This window comes from Helicoverpa armigera, chromosome 17 (assembly GCF_030705265.1).
Source record: "Helicoverpa armigera isolate CAAS_96S chromosome 17, ASM3070526v1, whole genome shotgun sequence".
Classification (NCBI taxonomy): domain Eukaryota; kingdom Metazoa; phylum Arthropoda; class Insecta; order Lepidoptera; family Noctuidae; genus Helicoverpa; species Helicoverpa armigera.
The window spans coordinates 1,931,682-1,952,231 of NC_087136.1; the positions used below are offsets into that span (position 1 = coordinate 1,931,682).

A 20,550-nucleotide genomic window follows, 5' to 3' on the forward strand; every position below is an offset into this window, starting at 1 on the left:
ACGTGTTAGTTTGTGAAATAAGTAATATTCCATACCACGCAACATTTTAATGGGTACACAATTTTGAAACATTTTCTGATTAAACTTTCCTTTACAGGTGGACTTGAGGCACTTGAAACAGACGCCAGACTCAGACCGCATAGGGATGGGCATCGATCTGTCGGAGTACTACATCTCAGTAGAATGGGATATCATGCGAGTTCCCGCAACGAGGAACGAGAAATTCTACTCCTGCTGCGAAGAACCGTACCCTGACATCATCTTTAACATCACGCTCAGAAGAAAAACCCTCTTCTACACGGTCAACCTCATCATCCCTTGCGTCGGAATCTCATTCCTCTCAGTCCTCGTCTTCTACTTACCCTCAGATTCTGGAGAGAAGATCTCACTCTGTATTTCGATTCTCCTGTCGTTGACCGTGTTCTTCTTGCTGTTAGCCGAAATTATTCCTCCAACATCACTGACAGTCCCCTTGTTAGGAAAATATTTGTTATTCACTATGATGCTAGTTACATTATCAGTAGTTGTCACTATCGTGGTGCTAAACATAAATTTTAGGTCGCCAGTCACCCACCACATGGCCCCGTGGGTGCGGAAAGTCTTTATAGATTTTTTACCCAAAATATTGTGTATACAGAGGCCAGAGAAACCGCCCGATGACGACGATGATAACGATAAACCAAGCGAGGTAAGAAATATTGATTCTGCAATAAATCACCAACATCACGAAATAAGAACTGAACCGGAACACATCCCTGCGTACATCATTAATCATCCGAGAGACTTCGGCGTTTATCTTACACCAAGACTGGAATAAACCTCACAGGCTTGGAGCGTTTTAATTAAATTTGTAAAATAAAAGCTTTCACAAATGAAGTTCTTCAGAGGGAATCTCTTTCAGTACGAAAAAACAACACGGCGCCTTTTCTCATTGAGTTTCCTCCATTCAAAACATTTTCCATCGGAACGGATTCAATACAAACAGAACGCTATTACAGCGGAGTCGAAGCCGCCCTTAACAATAACCATTTTAATTGTCCTCAGCCGCGGGACTCTTCTGGGAAACGCTCCTTTCAACGATATTCTAAATCCATTGTGCTCTGTGTGTATCGCAAAAATATCGCTTCCAGCCCAATTTCATTCCATTTCGATTTTCCTTTATTACTCAACGCCGGGCAGGCTTAACGAGCGCGCGCGGCCTCCGTTATTTATGTTCCCCTGGTGGCTGCGGACGGATCGCGCGATATATACGATGCCAGCAGGCACGGCCCGAGCCGAAACCTCCACTCCCGCCTAATTGTGTGCCGGCTTAAGCTGCGTCGATACACTGGCCCTCGCGGAACGCGCACTGACGTTTTAATCTCCTGGCATTTCATCCGACGCCCATGATTGCACAGAACGACCTCTAACTTTACTCTCATTTTCTTTGATTGACTTACATGTTCCTTTTACTGTTGTTTAATTGAATTTCCTTTTCAGATACTCACGGATGTCTTCGGCCCGGATGACATGGACGGGAAGTTCAAAGAGTGGGGATGCGAGGAGTATGAACTTCCAGGCATGCCTCCATCCCCACCACCTCCGCCTGGAGGTGACGATGAACTATTTTCTCCACCTCCAGGTTCTCCGTGCCGATTAGACTTAGATGATGGTAGCCCGTCTCTAGAAAAACCTTACGTGAGAGAGATGGAAAAGACAATAGAAGGTTCTAGGTTTATTGCGCAGCATGTCAAAAATAAGGATAAGTTTGAAAGTGTAAGTAATCCATCTCCACGTCCTTTTTTAATTTATTTTTAAATACCTGTTTTCCTAACAAATGATATTATTTCTAGGTGGAGGATGACTGGAAGTATGTAGCGATGGTGTTGGATAGAATCTTCCTGTTCCTGTTCACGATAGCTTGCGTGCTGGGTACGGCGCTCATCATATTCAGGGCTCCGACCTTCTACGACAACACGAAGCCTATAGACATTCTGTACTCAAAGATTGCCAAGAAGAAGTTGGAGCTGCTGAAGATGGGCTCGGAAGGGGACCCGGGTCTCTGAAATTCGTCTTACGTCTTCGGCCACTCGCCGCCGAAGACGTTCTGGGAGCTGATCGTCATGTGGTGGCATGGATGATCAATTTAAGACTCCCAGTTGGGGAATGTGAGGCGAGAACTATGTGTTTTAGTGCTGTGTGTGGTGCCAAGCGCCCGGTGCGCCCATGGACGTGAACACGCCGTAAGCGTATCCTAAGCCGTCTTTTTATATAGAATCATTACAGTCGATGTGAAACTGTCCGTCGATGTTCGATTGTCGCAGCGACCTCAAGCAACGGCCGTTTTGTGTTGACGCCGGATCTGCCATAACTATTTTTATATTAGAATCGCTGTATTGAACATTTATACTTTAAGCGGAACGTATTGGTTTACAATTATTCAACGGAACGATTTTTTTTCGAGTAATAATTTGATACGAGCGCACAAACATTGTACAGATTATCTTTAGGTGTTTGTATTAATTTCTTGCGATAGTCGTATTCATTTGGGATGGTAACAAACATAAATATTGTAATAGATTACTAAATATAAGATTTACTTCGAATAAATCGAGCTCAAATTCGTATGTGTAAGTAATGTAAAGTGGTAATATTCAATGAAAAGTCGATTAGAGTCAGACATTTATAATAATAGTTACGTGCAAACGTCCTCGATGAGAGCCGGACTATGTAGATTATGTACTAAATTATTATGAAATAAAATTTGAATTATACATTATATAATATTTGATAAACTGCGTACTCGCGTAAAAATCATAAGGACAATATCGATACTGACGAAATGTAATAATTTCCCTTTTGTAGTATGTCATAAGGGGCTGTAGATACAGTTAGGTTTAAAGCCTAGTCATCAGTATAGTAAGACACTCATCATAATGCCAGATAGTCACATCGCGATCGTGATAATCTATGAATAGATATAATTATTTGTGTAACACAATTGACTGCCAATTGTAAGAGTAAAACATTTTTATAAAGATCGGGTATTCTTAGGTAGATCGATAACTTGTTTTATTAGATTTTTTAAAACGGAGTGCCAAACCCATTCTACGTTACATAGACAAGATACGTTCGCGAGTCAATGATGTTGATTTTCTATATGCGCTAACTTAATTGCCGTTAGAAATATCTTTTGGATTCGCTTAAATATATTATCATGTATTTATAAGTAAAACGAATGCTTGCCCAAAATGTAACGACTGATCAATTCACTTTCTTAAAGCTTAAGTTCCACTGCAGCCGATGAGGCTCGCCACACTTCTTCCGTAATGATAATATTAACAGTATTTTCACTATAAAACCTAGAGTACAGGGTAAATTTAGTACACAATGTCTCCTGATTTATATTTCTCACAAATTTTCACCGAATGTAAAGTCTTTACTCACTTATTGGCACTTTACCACTAACACTATTAGATAATAAATCATTGTTGAGGTTTGTGACTTTAGTAAGTAAATTAGGTAACATTATATTAATTTGTACCTAGATTAGACTCGTGTTAGATGTTACCTTTCGTTCTTGAAGTCATGACTCACTATTGTGTTGATATTACTTATGACTTCAGTCGGGCGCAGTACGCGTCGTTATCTCACTTCAACCCATTCTGTAGGATATTTGTAGCAGTCTAAAGTAATAAAAAAAAATATTTCGAGCCGCGTATTTGATATGTCAAAGTAAATCATGATAATGTTTATTAGGTAATAACTTAGATAAAACTCAGAGTTATTGATATTAATGATGAATAAAATCCACAGCGAGCAGTTAGGAAAACAGGGATGGATAATGTAAAATTAATAAAAAAAATAAAAAACAAATTGTTTTGTGTGGTTCGTCTTTGTAATTATAAGTGTTACTGAATGTGTATAGCTGTTTGTGTCGAGGGTAACGCGTAAAATGGCTAGTCTAGGCTTAGATACGTAATAAACTAGAAAACGGTCTAACGTATTAGACGTTGTGGAAAGCTCGCTGTGTAAAGGTTGATCGATAATATTAGCAGAAGTTTACAGTAACCGCTGTATCACATACGAACTGGCTCTAAAGGAATTATTGGATGGAATTGTAACGTATCCTCACTTAATTAATTTTTCTAATTGAAACATTCACGTGGGTGGGGTAATAAAAAGTAGGAACGTGCTATTGCACCGCCGAAATACACCAATTTAGTGTTATAATAATAACTATTAATCAATAATGGTTAGTTAAGTCCACTGGCTTGGCACACAGTTCCGTAATCATCCCGACTTTTATTGTAGATATTTGCTAGATAAAACGGTCTGTTGTTATTTTTATATGACTGCAAATAATATAGTTAGATTTTCTATAACACCATAGAATAATGTTTAGGATCGAGTGAAGTTCAGTATGGGATGTTAGAAGTAAGCAACATGTAAATACTTGGCGTGAAATGGAGAAAAGCGTAGCTAGTTTGGAAGTGGGTTTGTCTTCGAGTTCTTGCAACGACACAGAATAAATTCATACAAATAACTCGCCTTGGTTAACTGCAAGTTTTGCGGTCGTATACTGTCGAAATTAATGAGCTATGTCAATACAACGATTTATGGCCCAGTAAGTATACGTGAACGTTAATTTTGATCTAATTAATTTCTCTCTTACAGACTTAACGGACTCTGATTTTTGTATTGAAAGCTAGGTATATAAACATGGTCATTAAAGTCACATTCAAAGATTACATAAAATTACATATTTCATGTGTAAAGTGACCTTTACTTCTACGGTCACATTCAAAAAGTTGACGTAAACACATTGCAAGTCTGACTTACGACGAATAGTAAAGATCTTTGACTTCATTTCTCATAAAAAACTTTTAAGGAGTCCCAAAGAATAAGTCCAGCCTCAAATTGTTGACGTGGTCGTCAAAGCATTCAAAATCAAGATTTGATATTAGTGAATGGAACCTTTCCTACCTTTCAAGAAGTCTTTGCACCAAGACGTTACAGTACACCATTTAAAAAGATATCAACTAGATTTCTGTCGTCAGGCTTGCATGATTATTTAATTGTCATAATCTCAGCTGTAAAACGTCCACTGCTGTAAAAAGAACGCTCTTTGATTTCCAAAAGGTGACTGTTGTTACTCATAATTTACTGTGCGTACCTAAAGATCTAAATGCATTTTTACCCCAAATATTCTTCAGCTAATATTAAACGGTACAAAAATCAGAGTCTGTTTATTCAATTTACATACTTCTAAACGTTTCTTCAGTTTAAATCCTTCAAAACTCCATTCCAAAAACCTCGTTAATATTAAAAGTTAATGCATCAAGCTCAATACTATTACAATTGTTTATATGATCCAGGATCTCAGTTTGTTAAACTTCGTCTATGAGACCTTTCGTTACCAAAGTGTCAAGTATTGTCTTTCGAAAATTGTTAGTCACAGGCTAAACGCCTGTTTAATTATTATAATATTTCGGGTGATAAACGGGTAACTGAACGTATAGGATTTTGTCATATAATTGACACTAGATAGGTAATAAAAACAATAAACACATGCTAGTACATTCGTCAATAAGATTATAGATATGAAATAATGTATATTAGCGTTAAGTGGTATATAATTATAATAAATGATTAGCTTCTCAGTGTTTTTAGAGTTAGTCGACGAATGAGTCAACTTGGAGACGCGGTGTCAGATAAATTTGTTATTTATTGTCAGCGTTGTGTTTCGTTACTTTTGAATTTTTTATGAAAAAGGTTGGGACTGTGCCAAATATTTGTTATTCTTAGAATTGTAGGAGATTAGAATAGACTTATTGTTATGTTTGTACGTTGTGTTTCGTCCTTTTAATACTAAGCTTATATTTTATGAACAAGTTTGTCTACATCGGGTAATAGAGTTGTGAACTCATAGTCAGCTATCACATGGCTGTCAATAATTTTAAGAATCAACTTACCGAAATGTTGACATGTAAATATAGCTGATCAACATAGAAATTTAAATAATATTTGTAATTGACAAGTTATTTTTCTACGTTCCTTTCACGTTACCCTTAGAGCTAACGTAGAAGTAGTGAATGGATGCCGTAGACTTATTGACCTTTGCTTTGTCGGTAAATGTTGGTACAGCAATAAGATCTTCAGAACTTTAGTCAGAATTTATCATAATGCATTTCATTTGACTTACAAAATGTAAATTAATATTTTTTGGAAGGAAGTCAGTATAATAATCCGTAACGCTTTATAATTAGGTTTGATGAAATCTAGAATTTCGGATAGTAATTTTCTTCTAACACTTTTTGGATATGCTTTATTGCACGTTACCTTTCGTTTGCTTTTGGAATCGTTTTATCTTACTCTTTACATAATAAATACTCTCTATCTATAAATATCGTAAGTTAGGCGTATTTGCATGTTTAATCGAACGTCTTCCAAAGTGACGTAAGGTATTATTGTGTTCCTCTTCTATTTGTTGCTTTATATGTTATCTTTTATCAACTTCAGAATTATTTTCACTGCCTTCTTCTAACACGTTGATTTTGTCTGTAAATCTCTATCGATTAGTCACACAATTTGCAGTGGTCTTGAAATCATCATCCGAACCTTTTCCCAACTACGTTGGGGTTGGCAGTGGTCTTGAAATATAAACTTAAAATTGAAGGTCAACAACATATTTTTTTCAATAATGGCCATTAAAAATACCTAACCGATCAACATTATTCCGATTTCAGGAACATGTCTGCTAAGATTGATATACTTGGGCTCATATATCAATTTCCTTCTTCATTACTTTAGTCATTTTGAGCTGACAAATCAAACCATTTCTTTACTTAAATCAGGTTGCTTGAAATCTATTTAAACTATCAAAAGGACCGCTGCAAGAAAATCTTTCAGGCTGTGGCTGATATGACTTACCTACATATTAGCATCAATTAACTTAACAACTCTCTTTTTATATTATGTTATAACATGGTTTAACAAATAATTAACCACTTTTCAAGTACGAACTAAACGTGATTGCAACGCAAATTGAGTCAATGCAAAGAAAAATCTGACACGATAATCTCGTCGCTTTAATTCATAAAAGCACTACCTGAAGTCAAAATGCCATTATTTTCAAAACTCCGATACTCTATTATGCAATTCAAAGTCAAAATATTTAGCCACAGCCTCATTCAAAAGCTTATTTAAAGCTATTATATATTTATTTCCCTTTCATCTTCCTACCTAATAGTTTACTGTTATAATAAACATAGATATATAAAAAAACGTGTAATTAATAGGTAGATGAAACCACACGAAATTTGCGTTGAGCTTCCAACACGATTAGATGTAAATACAGAAATAAATAAAACCACTAATCACAAGCATATAGACACTTCCTTCTTTCATATATAAAAAAACAAATGAATGTATTATTAGTGTAGCCGTTTGGAGCGGGTTTCTTTCTTAGCTGATGTCGGCCCTACTTCAGAAATGAATTAATATCAAATTCACCCCACTTCAGGTGTTAACGTCAAATACTATTCTTTGGAGCTATAGTGTGATGACTACTAATAGTGAGTGAACTCCATTGATACGTTGCAAAATGTCTTTGTATAAAGCTATCTCAAAATCTATCAGACGTCCCGTGAAACCTGCAAGGGAGTTCACTTTCCTTTATGCCGAGCTCTGTAGTAGCTAATTTCTGACGTAGGTTGGATTTGTCATCAGTATCTTATCACACTATGTTAACACATAATTTATACTAGTCCCCAATTTATGTGGCAGACTCAGTCAGCCAAGAAAGATACCCGACCTTCAAGATGCTGACTATCACAAAAGTAAGGCCCGATTGAAATAAGTAACTGAATTCGGATTGTAAAGTGCCAGTAGAATACTTTGTTTCCTACAACAGCAAATAGATCGTTTAAAAATAATAGTAATAACATCACTAAATAGTAGGATTCTGTTAATGATAAATACCTAAATAATAATATTGTTATGACAATACAAAGTTTTTTCACCAAGGCTTAGGGTACGATCTCACTAGAGCGCATGAACGCAAAGCGCAGACTAATTTTAATGGAAAACTACAAATGAACGGACACTGCCATTATGATAAAACAAAATGATAACTATGTCGTTTTATCATATTTTACTAATACAATTAAGTACATAACATGGCTGTGAATGTATTGTCTTAATATATAAGCATTAATAAATAAATGATATCTCGTTGATGATTGTTGATGATAGTCAGCATCTGAATACGGTTTTCTTTATCTTTGCATTAACTATTACATTATAATTTTAAGTTGTGTGTGCCTTATTTTATTAGTTATTGATCTTATGGTGCTATTGTGGGAAAGATTAGAAACAAAAGGTTTATTTTATTGAGTAGATAACTGATACATTAAAATAAACTATCCGGATATTTCTTTTTTTGATTCAAAAAAATGTATTCGATATCTCAAAGATAAAATTTTATCACTAAAAACACCGAATCTCCTAAAAATCTAACTGGTAAGTGCACATTGTTTTAGTGGCAAAGTCATAACACAACGCAAATAATTCCCATACATTTATTATGGACTGCTCTATGCTAGAGTGCACCAGGTCCCAATATGACGCCAGGGATCGCCAAGCAGTCTGCGCCACGATGTTACTCGTTGAAACATGTTCAATGTACATTATACTGTACATACAATTTGCAGTTGCGACCCGCCACGCATTACCGTGCCAAGTTTGCGTTTCGACGCTGCAATGCGCTTGCCGCGTGTTGACATAGTTTGCACTTACCTTTATGTTGAAAGGGCTCTTTACGTAATTGAGGAATATTATTTAGGTATAGGTACCTCCTATAGTAATTGTTTTGTTTTCTCAATCTTTCCTACAATAACACTCTTCTACTTTAGAAACTTTTGTATTATATTTATACCTTTTGTGTGCTTCTAGAATTAGTTACCTTAGTTAACTAACCAAAGTTAGTTGAAATAATTTTATCGATGTCAGTCCTCGTTGGGCTTGTATTTAAGGTAAGTTGTGTATATCTTTAGTTTAAACGAAAGCAATCGTACTTGTATTAAATTTGAGTAAGTTGGAGATTTTATATTGTCGGATCATTGCCATAATTTGGTGTCGCAACGACGTATAGGTTAAGTGAACGTTCGAAGATTTTCGTCTTGTAATATTATTAAGTGTAATTAATGTCCTCGACTAGTAATTATAATTACGATAATTTTTTGTTTGTTATCGAATTATTTTTCACCTTTCTCGTCACGAGTAACGGTGTTTGTTGTGTGGGAATTGAAGATTAGTTCCGACTTTTTCATATACTTAATTAATTTTGACATTATTTTCCTACATGTAAATCTTACCAGTTTTACTTTCCTTCTTGCATCTCAAGTTCCTAAATGTCAATATCTAGTACCTATAATCAAAAATCTACTATTTAAAAGGTTCAGACTACGCTTATTTGTTTTAGTAACAAAATCATTTGGTTTATAAAATAAAGGATTATCTACAATTCCCATAAAACAAACTGACCAGTGAAAATGGCATTACGCAAACGAACACCACACTAATGATACAAATATAGATGATAGATAGTAACATGAGAGGAAATTCCTAAATTATTTTAATATATAAGGTACTGTAATATTACGTCATACAATAATAGACTTCTAATGGGAATCTTGTCCTCAATAGTAATAGTGTTAGGAAAATAGTTGACTAGAGGCACGGCTGAACTGACGCGGCGGTTGCGCGAACGTGCGTATTGACTTGTTACTGTGAACGCTGACTGTACACGACACTGAACGATAATGTACTTAATAAATAAATAACACGTTCGATGAAGGTGAATTTTTGAATGTACTTGTAGCATAAGTTAGAAATTGTCGCGCTTACAGTCAGCTTTGTTTGTATATTTGTGATTCGTGTCGCGTGACATGGCGCACCGCTAGTCGCGTCAGTGAAACCGCACCTTAAATGTTCAGTCACTTGTATCACGAAATCATTGCCACTTTATACTTTTAAGATTTATGCACTATACTATAATATACATACATATATTATAATATATAAATATAGTAAATATTCGTATTGTACGTTCTAAGTCATAGCTCAATAATTTATGAATTCCGTAATTGAAGTAATATTGTAATAAATAGTTGGTAAGCAATTATTATATAAAAAAAACTAGGTGAATGCAAATTTAGGGTAAGGCGAAATAATATACATAATAAAAAAATAAATAATTTAGCTCTTAAGGTTTAATGTATAAGTCCCATTTTGTAATGTTAATTAAAATAAAAAATCAAGCACTACCATTACCATTATGAATACACTCATGACTTCTTACTGCTAACATTGAAATGTATTATAAATATGAACTATAAATATTAAATGTTATGCGTTAATAATAAACAAATGTGTTTTATTCATTTAACAGACTTGCAACTTACTTTACACTCCTAAATGTACACAGATTCCTTCGACAATCAAAAGCTACAGTAAACCTGTACAGTATACCTACGTATAAAATTATATTATGTGCCTACGTCTGAAAATTCTTTTAAGACTATGAATTTATTAACGTGAAAATCCAATATAGAAATACATATCAACAGTACCTTTCTGGCATTAGTTTTATCGAGTACATTACAGAGTAACTGACTTCCAAACTACCACAATACACAAATAACTACCACGATATCCAGAAGCAACACTGACCTATTCAACAATTTAAAACGCCTTTCAAAGGTTTACTTACAAACACAGAAAGTCAACAAAAATAAAAACCGGCCAAGTGCGAGTCGGACTCGCGCACGAAGGGTCCATACGAGGAGCGAAAACAATAGGATCCCGTTTTATCCTTTGGGTACGGAACCCTAAAAACAACAACAGCATAGTGTAGGTAATCAATTTATTTATTTTATCAGAATCACCATAGTACAATCACTTTATTTCTACCCAAAATTACTGCTAAACAGAGCCCAAGGATTCAAACCTGTATCCAACTTAGGAGATGGCGCATTATAGTACCCTTGAACTAAGTCCACCAAGGATATAGGGCAGGTGAACCGGTCGCAATTAGCTAGTAATGTGCCGAGTCGATGTGCTGCGTCGTATGTCGCGTGCTCTAGAGGTTCTGATGCTAGGACCTTCGTCATTGGTAAGCTGGAATGGAAAATGGTAATGAAGGTTGGTATTGAATAAAACTTAAAATCTAAGAGCTCTGCCTCATTGAGACGCCATGGCGACGTCGCCATTGGCGCAGGCCTAGCTACTTCTGGCATCCAAAGTCGTCAAGTCGAGTGGCCATGACGTCTCGACAATCAATTGTTTACGTCATCGCTGAAGAAATCGCACGCTGACTGGCGACCACACTGGCGACTGAGTGAGCGAGGTGCACTGTACCATGTACATTATAGTGGCAACCTTGGCATCGTCGCCAAGCTGCCAGACAGAAGTTGTATAGGTATATAAATTACGCATTAGAATGCTCATTGATTCTAGTTAGAAGTTTCTATAATTTTTTTTAATACGATCTAACAAAGTCCAACAAGAATTCTATCGGACCAGCATGACGTAGATTTCTAATTGGAACTACTAAACGAAATTATTTGAACTTGCTGTATTGCCAAATTACATATTTTCAACGATAAAATACACTTCAGTTTAGTTGAGGCGAGCTTAATTTATCTTTAATCCGTGGTGATCTATTCTCAATGAGTACTTACGTAAATAAAGTCCGGAACATCTCTTCGACCATGTTGTCTCCATGTGGAACAAGTCTCTGCGTGGTCTCACACAACGTCTTGAGGATACACTGTCTGCCATCGTAGCCCATGCTGAAATAATGTAATTTTAATTTCTAATGACCATGTAACTTTCACCAGGGGTTTCCCCGTGTTCTGGTAGCCTGGTAACCTGGTAATAGGCACTCTGCGCCCCCTTAGAGGCCGCAGCATGGTACAGCAGTATCTAACAAATTTAGCAAATCGATTCAGTAGTTCCTAAAATTAGAGTGTTCAAACAAACAAACTGCAGAAAACTAGCGGTAGTACCTATAGATTAGGACATATTCTACATGTGGTGGGTGAAAGGCATAAAGAGAAAGTTATTGTCTGCAAATGTGTCTTGCAGACAATAACTTCTCAATATACCTATACTAATATTATAAAGGGGAAAACTTTGTTTGTTTGTTTGGTTGTAATGGATAAACTCAAAAACTACTGGACCGATTTTAAATATTCTTTCACCATTAGAAAGCTATATTATCTGCGAGTAATATAGGCTATATTTTATCCCGGTGCGGGCAGTAGCTCCCACGGGACGCCGGTGAAACCGCGGGAAAATGGCTGGTTTATTATTAAGTGGAACTAAACATTCGGAATGAAAGAACATGAATATTTTTGAACTTCATAAGATTTTAACAGCTACTATCAAATTTACTTCTCCATAATTTTCTCCAGCTTCCCATAGAGCTCTCTTCTACTTCTTCTCTGTTCTTTAGGCTTAGATAGACGGTTATATCTCCTATAGTACTTGGAAGTCTCCGTAGCATTTGGCAGCTCATATGCTATGCCCCAGTTCATACCCCAAGTGAAGGTTCCAGGACTGGTTGATGGAGCTGGTTGGCCAATCACACCGACGGTCATGCAGCCGGCACACTGGAAATTATGATTATAATAAAAAGTATAATGATTTTGAGTTTCAGGAACAATTTTAGTAATATTTACTGGAAATACTACGTCCGTTCTTATCTGTCGCGTCTTCACGCTAAAACTTGCTACCCTGATAGTTTAGATTCTTAGTAAGGATATAGGATACTTTTTATCCGTGAGCGCAAAGAAGTAATATTCAAGCTCCAATTTGATTTTCCGAGAAGGACACATATTAATTTTTATAAGTATGTAGTACCTAAATAAAAAATCTAGCTCTAAGAAAACTGCTTAATACATCGCTCTTCAAAAAATTTCATTAAAAAAGTTATTGCATACCAGTCTTGCATCTTACTTCTCCTTGAATTTTAAATTAACTCCTTATGTTAAAGACCATCAACTTTATACTTTAATGATCATTCTAACATCACCATGGAAATATGGGAAGAAACGACATAAATCGTGGATAAGTCATAAAAAACTCTCTTAAAATGTAAGGGACATAAAATTTCAAAAAATACGTAATCAAGTCAAGTTTTATGTGTTTGCGTTTTAAGGTTTTTTGCATCTAATCTAAGTTCAGTGCAGTCTTCACTGTCACAGACACACTAACAAAAGATCTCTTTCAAATATTGTTTGCTATATAGAATTATTGATCAGCAATTGAAAGTTAACGTATTTTATTGAACTAATACTTGCTTTAAGACAGAGTTGAAAGAAGAACATTTCAAAATCAATTCTTAATCATAGCAAAACATTTAAGATTACTTACCGAAAAACTGGAGCCTTCAGGAAAAGCAACGTATCGTTTTCTTCTCGACAATACCTTAGAACCTGCTTTGGCTGCACACAATTCACCAAAACTAGCTAATATAAGAAAAACTAAAACGTTCCTTTGTAATTTCATTTTTGAATTTGAATATCGTGCTTACCGTTCCATAGATGAGTAAAGCAATGGTAAAGTTAAGGTTTATCTGTTAAACCGTGACTAAGTAACGGTTTCTCTGATTTTCAAGTAAATAGTAGTTAAGTGTGGCCACACGACTTTTGTGACTTTTGTGACTTTAGTGGTCTGAATTCTTCCTGTTAATTTGTACTAAAATACTGAGAGTACAGTTATTTAATAATGGAGAATAATATTGGTTTTCATTTAATCTATAAATTGAATACACCATTAGTTAAGTTCTCATAAAATAAAAATTTAGCAATTTAATATTTATCCTTCAATCCCAGAGAATAGTCGATTGCATCATTTAATTTTATAACCTATAATTATAGAGAAGTATAGATAAAAATACTAAAGTATAATTGCGAAAAAGAGCATATATCTTTAAACCATATATCATATTCTGTATGAGATCCCCTTATCCAACATTGGCACTGAAATTGAACTGTAACATAATTACAACATTTTTACTCCAACAAAAATATTTTGAAAAATCTTCCCACCAGTCTAGACAGGCACCATTATATGGAAAATTGATTAATTAGTCCTGAAACACACTGAAAGGCTTTCACAAAGGTTTATTGGAGAGCAATTCATTTACTTGTTAACGCGGGTTCCGTCAAAATTGGGAATCAATTATACCCAAAAGTTATCTTTCAGTAAATGCTTTTAACCCATCATATCTCTTTTGGTCCATTGTTTGGTAATATTTTGATATCGATTGCTTTTAATATAGGTTTGAATTTTCAATGATACACATGTGTTCAGTTTCCACTAGGTGATATGGTAAAATATACAACGATACTACAACAATAGAAAACCAAAAACTCAATTCAATTACAAAAAAAAAAACATTAGTTGCCAATATACACATTTATTGTATCTAAACTGCTTTAAAAATAAATTCTAAAGGCAGCCCAATAACCATTAAATAATTCAATTAATTTCCATCAAGCACAATTTTAATGATACACAAATCTACCCTTATAAGAAACAATTCATAAGAGCAGAAATGCACCAAAAAAACATTTTATAAACTTAGCCAAAATTACTACTAAACAGTGCCCAAGGATTCAGTCCAACATCCACTTTCGGCGCTGGAGCATTATAATACCCTTTGATAAGATCGACCAATGAGATCGGACATTTGAATCGATCGCATGAATCTACGATGCGCCCGAGTCGATGTGCCGCGTCGTATATTGCGTGCTCTAGTGGTTCTGTTGGCAGGAGTTTTGTTGGTGGCATCCTGCGGAGAAATAAAATAATATTTACCTATATATCTGTCTGTTTCACAAAAATTCTCTAGTAAATGAAAAATATTACGATAAATTACACCTAGCTAAGATTAAGGTCACGAATGATGAATTACTATTAAATCTTGTATCATAATCAAAGTCCTGCATCAGAATTGATCCTAAAAAGTGTCGAGTATTCATGGTCTTTAGTTTAATCAAATGTAGGCAAAACCATAAAAAAAAACTTCTTCAAAATTATTTGAACGCTGATAAGGTATTGGCATATTTTCCGAAGAAGTTAAAATCTATACTATATTTGTCATTAAGTTTAAGCTTAAGGTTTATGAAGTTAATAAAACTTACGTAAACAAAGTCCTGAACATCTCCTCAAGGACGTTATCTCCGTGTGGCACAAGTCTCTGTGTTGTCTCACATAACGTCTTCAGGATACACTCTCGCCCGCTGTAACCCATGCTGAAATACAAAGAATAATGTTGTAAAAAAATATAATATAATACATGTTTCCTGAGTAAGAAGGAAGACTGAGCTGAGCAATACCCATCAACATTTCGATCAATATACCTATCAGGTATTGAGTTGCCAACTGTCCTAGAATATCCACATATGGGATCAGAGCCCGTCTTTTTCTCTTGTATAGATGATTGTAGAAGATTAGTTTCCAAAAATAAATAAATATATAATGAAAAAAATTATTCGTGGGGAAAAATATTAATCTTAAAACTTACTTATCCAAAATGGCTTCCAATTTTCCGTACAGCTCTCTTCTATTAATCCTCTTCTGTAGATGCTGTTTGTTAAAGTACTTCTTCTGCAGGAAGTATATCGAAGTCTCCGTGACGTTGGGCAGCTCGTATGCTATCGCCCAGTTGACGCTGAACGTGAAGGTGCCAGGACTTGAAGACGGGGCCGGCTGTCCTATCAGTCCTACTGTCATGCAGCCGGCACACTGGGAAATGGATGCAAAATTATTTGTTTACTCTCATTATTTATTTTATGATGTGACAAAAAAAAAACAAATAGGTGCAGTTATACATATACAGTTGAGAAAGTAATAAAAACATTCGCGATTAACATTAAACGAATGCTTTTACCAGCTTTATCAACTATGTACCTGATATGATAATTGTACCTATGTATTTGATATGGTAATTATAAGGTAAAAATTATCTACTTTTGATACTGAAATATCACCAGCTTTTATTTTTTCTATTAATCATAAAGAATGTTTTTAACTACAATGCAAAAGAGAAGGCCTGTAACACGTCCATAAAATCAAATTTTGAATTCGCCAAAGGAGCTGTATTCAATGCTAACATGACACAATTAGGTATTCCATTGTACATGTAGGTACATTAATTAAAAATAAATAAATATTTACTTACCGAAAAACTGGAACCTTCTGGAAAAGCAACGTATCTCTTTCTTCTCGACAAAGCATTAGACTTGGAATCATCTTTAACTTTTGATAATGCACTAAATTGAAAACAGCTCAACAATATTACGACTAATAAACTTACATTTAAATACATTGTGTAAAACAAAACACTATTTCATTAAATACAAATTTTATGCTTTAAGAAACTTAAAACATTGAAGATTTTTTTTGTAATAAAATTCATGTATCACTTACAAGACAAAACAGTGATATGATCTTGATTCACAAATAACGGGACAGTATTGAACGCTATTGTTTAAACTTTATAACTGTGTCATTTAATGTCGCTAAAGAGCACCAATTGATGTGTCATATTTGGTGGAAAGCGCCCTTTTTAGATAAATTAGTAAGTGCGTGTTCATTGTTTCTAGCAATGCATTGTTGGTATGTTTCCTTTCAAACAGACTTTTTTATAGCTGTTGATGAATTTACCTACTCATACGTACATATGTAGCTATAGTTGACTGTGTGATAATTTTTAAGAGGCTGTCAGAGATTGAAGTTGAATAATTTTAGGTTTCATCTGTCTTGGTGGGTACTGTCTTGTGCATTCAGTTTCCAGGCTTTTTTTGGTGTTTTTAGGGTTCAAACAAAAAACGGAACCCATATAGGATCATTTTGTTGTCCATCTGTCTGTCTGTCTATCAAGACCCTTTATCTCAAGAAGCTGAAATTCACATGAAATATTTACGAATAATATACGTGTTACGTGTAATTAACAGACATTTTTACCTTATTAATAGATCACACCTAAAATGCGTATAAAAATTACATACGCAAAAATACAACTCAATCACCGCCAAAAATCATGTACTTACAAAGTAGGTAGAATGTAGGTATTTAGGTATGGCACACTTAAATAAAAGTAAGCTTCAAGTAAAAAAGTCCCAGTTTGCATATCGGTAGGGTAAAAACCCCGATGACGGATAGCAGACATTCCATTAGGCGCAGCGACATAGGCAGTATGGTGGCACCATTACCCAAATCTGTTTGTATACAAATCATGTCTGCGCTACGTTTGTGGACGAAATCGATGGCTTCTATTTCACGTTTGATGGGTAAGCTGTGGTTTCTTTTTTGAGTCTAGAAGGCTTAAATTCAGACCACGGTATTAAGTTGAATTGAAAGTTGAAAATACTTTGTTAATTATCAAAATGTTTACAGAAAGGCTTACAGGGAAAACGTATCAACATTATTTGTTAAAAAATTTTAATACTTTGTCTCATTTCTGGAAAATTGGGATATTAGGAAAGGGAAAATAGTTGTTATATAAACAAGATAAGTATCCTGAATATATTTCTATAATAGGTTAAACAATGCTCGTCTGTACAATTATTTATTTACAACAGTATCTGGATTCAAAAATCAGTCTAGGCATCTCTAAGTAATCGATGAACACATACATAAAAAAAACCGGCTAAGTGCGAGTCGGACTCGCGCACGAAGGGTTCCGTAATAGAGCAAAAATGAGCAAAAAAATCACGTTTGTTGTATGGGAGACCCCAAAATTATTATTCTATTCTAATTTTCAGTACTAATTCTTATAGCGGCAACAAAAATTCATACATGATCTGTGAAAATTTCAACTCTCTAACAATCACGGTTCATGAGACAGGCTGGTGACAGACGGACGGACGGACGGACAGAAGAGCGAAAAAATAGGCTCCCGTTTTACCCTTTGGGTACAGAACCCTAAAAAAGATTCCGACGAATTGAGAACCACCTCCTTTTTGGGAAGTCGGTTAAAAATAGATTTTTACCTAATAAAAAAAGTTTTCGTCGTGACCTACAAATCCTTTGTTCATATCACGTGAAGGTTGTGTGTGACATTACAATGTGCCTTTATAATCCCTTTTCTACGTTCTTGCCACTTGAAATTCAAGTCAAGATTGAAACTCGTAAAATTTAACGATTTTATTCCCCTTTGCCGAGGGTTAATACATTGCAGGCGTCCAAAAAAGAGGTCATAGGATACATGGGAAGCCATGAATTTAGTAGTGCATTCATTTTTCATTCCTACAGCTTTTCCAGGTGCTTCTTAGAACTTGTAATAGTAAAAGCTCTCCTGCAGATGATTAAAAAGTTCTACTAATGTAGAGAGTATTATGAAGACAACAAAGTTTTTAATATGGTATCACACATATCAGAAAGAAAAGTCCGCTAGCGAGTTTGGGTGTCTATCTGCTTGTCTGTTTGCGATAAACCTAAAAACTGCTGCACGGATTCTCACGCGGTTTTCCTCAGTAAGTAGAGTAAATAATAAAAAAGATAATTATGTATGTTGTAAGGCTGCTAGGTAATTGCCACGAACACAAAGGTACTAATATATTTCCAGTCTCATTTCTTCCCAAAAACATGTAGGTAGCATTCGCAAACTAAAGTCTTTACGCCGTTATCCAAGTGTTAGCGTTCAAAAGATTTATGAAAACATACATCACGGGGCGACTTGACCTCCCCTACTAATGTCTGACGAATGACACTTATAGCCAACATTATTATTTGAGGACGAGCCTGGATGGGCTTCGATAAAAACGTTGATAAATTCTATGCCTGTTAGGGCAATGAGGTCGTTGTTTTTGTAACGTTTTAGGCGTCGGGTCATCATTCTTTTTTGTCTGATATTTTTGTTGAGTTCATCAAAAGGGTCTATTGCTGAAAGGTTGTAAGTTGTGGCTCTTCGTGGGCTGTAGTAATATGCTACAATAATTTTTACTCCAGCAATCAAAATAATTGACAATATTTTGTAATATTTTATTCTCATCGCAATGATAAAAATAATCCCGAGTTTAAAGATGCCACTTTCAAAATTAATCTAAATTATTAAGCTCTCCAGACCCAAAACTATTTTAAGCTCTGGAGCTCAGGCTCTCGAGTGAATATGTCATCAAGTATATCACAAAGCAAAAACTTAAAAAATCAACATAACCATCAGAAGTGTCCAAGCCAAGTACACATCTATCATCCCGTCACACATTGTCACACGGACTACAAAATAAACTTAGGTAAAGCGCAAATGGTAGGGCCCATTAAAGCCACCGGTGTGTAAGGCGATAAACGTTTTCGGGATCCAGCACTAAAAACCAGTGGGTAATCGATAAGAACCATGTTTCGAGCTAAACTTAAGCTGGACTGCTGTTAAGCTGGATTTTGTGGGGATAGTCGTATGTAAGTTGGGTAATGTGTATGTTAGATACTGGTAGCTGAATATGTTGATGTTGTAAAGATTTGGTGGAAGGAAAAGGTCTGGTTTTAAAGGGTTGTTATAAAATAAGGAGGAGCGGTTATTAATGGAGTAGAATTCTCTCGTAGTTATACTTTGACGAAACTGAACATTTGACGCTAATCACACTCCAATTTTTCATACCTAAAGAAGGGATGGCTTCATTGTTTGATTCAAGAAGTATCTCTGAAAGGTAGTTCATACCTTGAAATGGACGCCTCTCTGTCCTTTCTTATCAGAAAATGAAATATTTTAATAACTGTACCTAACTGATGTATTTTTTTTAACATCTGCTGAAAGTTCGATTCTTATTTTTCTTGATACTGTAGGTAATAATCATCTATATAATTTAACTAAACACTCTGAACTACTTAAGAGGTTCACTGAAAAATCATAGCAGCTTCCTACTTAGGCATATACATATGTAAATGAGAACCCGTAATGTGTTTGCGGACATCGTTTTTGCTCAAAAAGAGACTAACAGGTGCACTCTATGCATGCGTTGGCACGTTGCAACGATAATTATGGGAGAGGCTGCAGGATTAAAACCATTAAATTAAATCTCCTTGATGTTCGTAAGTGCAGAAACAATTTTTGCTGGGTTTAAAGCAAATTCGTTTTAATTTCGAAGGTTGGTGCACTTAAATGTGTACCTCTTTCTGTTCGTTTTTTTTTAAATAAAATATCCATTTTTTTATTAGTTAAATACTATAAAAATATATCACAAAAAACTATTAACACAGACTAACCTATTTGTACTTTAACGATGTCGACAAGAAGTCAACGATCATTATTCTAACTCTCCCATAACGGGCCTGCTGGAAGAAATTTCTCTTGAAATAAGCTGTGCCTATGTACTATGTGTTCTATCTTTCTTCTTTTCTGTATTCTGTGTGTGTATCTGTGTACATGAACTATTAAATAAATAAATAAATAAATAAATAAACTAGCAAAGTATTATAGCTGTAGATTAAAAAAAAACTGTCAAATAACCAATCTCATTCTTCGTGGCTGCTTCTTGCTTAGGTTATTTTTTTATTTAT

At 35.1% G+C, this 20,550-nt stretch overlaps 3 protein-coding genes across 6 annotated transcripts in view; 1 reads left to right on the forward strand and 2 right to left on the reverse strand.

Annotated features, from left to right (window-relative positions):
- LOC110370374 (acetylcholine receptor subunit alpha-like 1) overlaps window positions 1-6,564 on the forward strand; it is a 216,998-nt gene extending 210,434 nt beyond the window's left edge. For 3 of the 4 annotated variants that reach the window (XM_064038768.1, XM_064038767.1, XM_064038769.1), the window contains 3 exons: window positions 98-688; window positions 1,480-1,755; window positions 1,833-6,564. In XM_064038768.1, the coding sequence (XP_063894838.1) occupies window positions 98-688; window positions 1,480-1,755; window positions 1,833-2,045 (1,080 nt within the window). In that variant the 3' untranslated portion in view covers window positions 2,046-6,564. Of the gene's footprint in view, window positions 1-97; window positions 1,756-1,832 lie in introns of those variants that run through there. The other variant, XM_064038770.1, reaches the window with a different exon arrangement.
- A 4,315-nt stretch (window positions 6,565-10,879) lies between these two features.
- On the reverse strand, window positions 10,880-13,695 carry LOC110370337 (uncharacterized). The gene is made up of 4 exons (XM_064038997.1): window positions 13,420-13,695; window positions 12,439-12,656; window positions 11,724-11,834; window positions 10,880-11,160 (listed from the first exon to the last, which is right to left on the reverse strand). The coding sequence occupies exons 1-4, from the start codon at window positions 13,552-13,554 to the stop codon at window positions 10,950-10,952; spliced, it is 675 nt and encodes a 224-aa protein (XP_063895067.1). The 5' UTR covers window positions 13,555-13,695; the 3' UTR covers window positions 10,880-10,949.
- Window positions 13,696-14,465: 770 nt separating this feature from the next.
- Window positions 14,466-16,464, reverse strand: LOC126055745 (uncharacterized). Its single transcript, XM_049846325.2, has 4 exons — window positions 16,235-16,464; window positions 15,578-15,798; window positions 15,195-15,305; window positions 14,466-14,842 (listed from the first exon to the last, which is right to left on the reverse strand). Exons 1-4 carry the CDS (start codon window positions 16,379-16,381, stop codon window positions 14,632-14,634), a joined length of 690 nt encoding a protein of 229 aa, XP_049702282.2. The 5' UTR covers window positions 16,382-16,464; the 3' UTR covers window positions 14,466-14,631.
- Window positions 16,465-20,550: the final 4,086 nt, after the last annotated feature.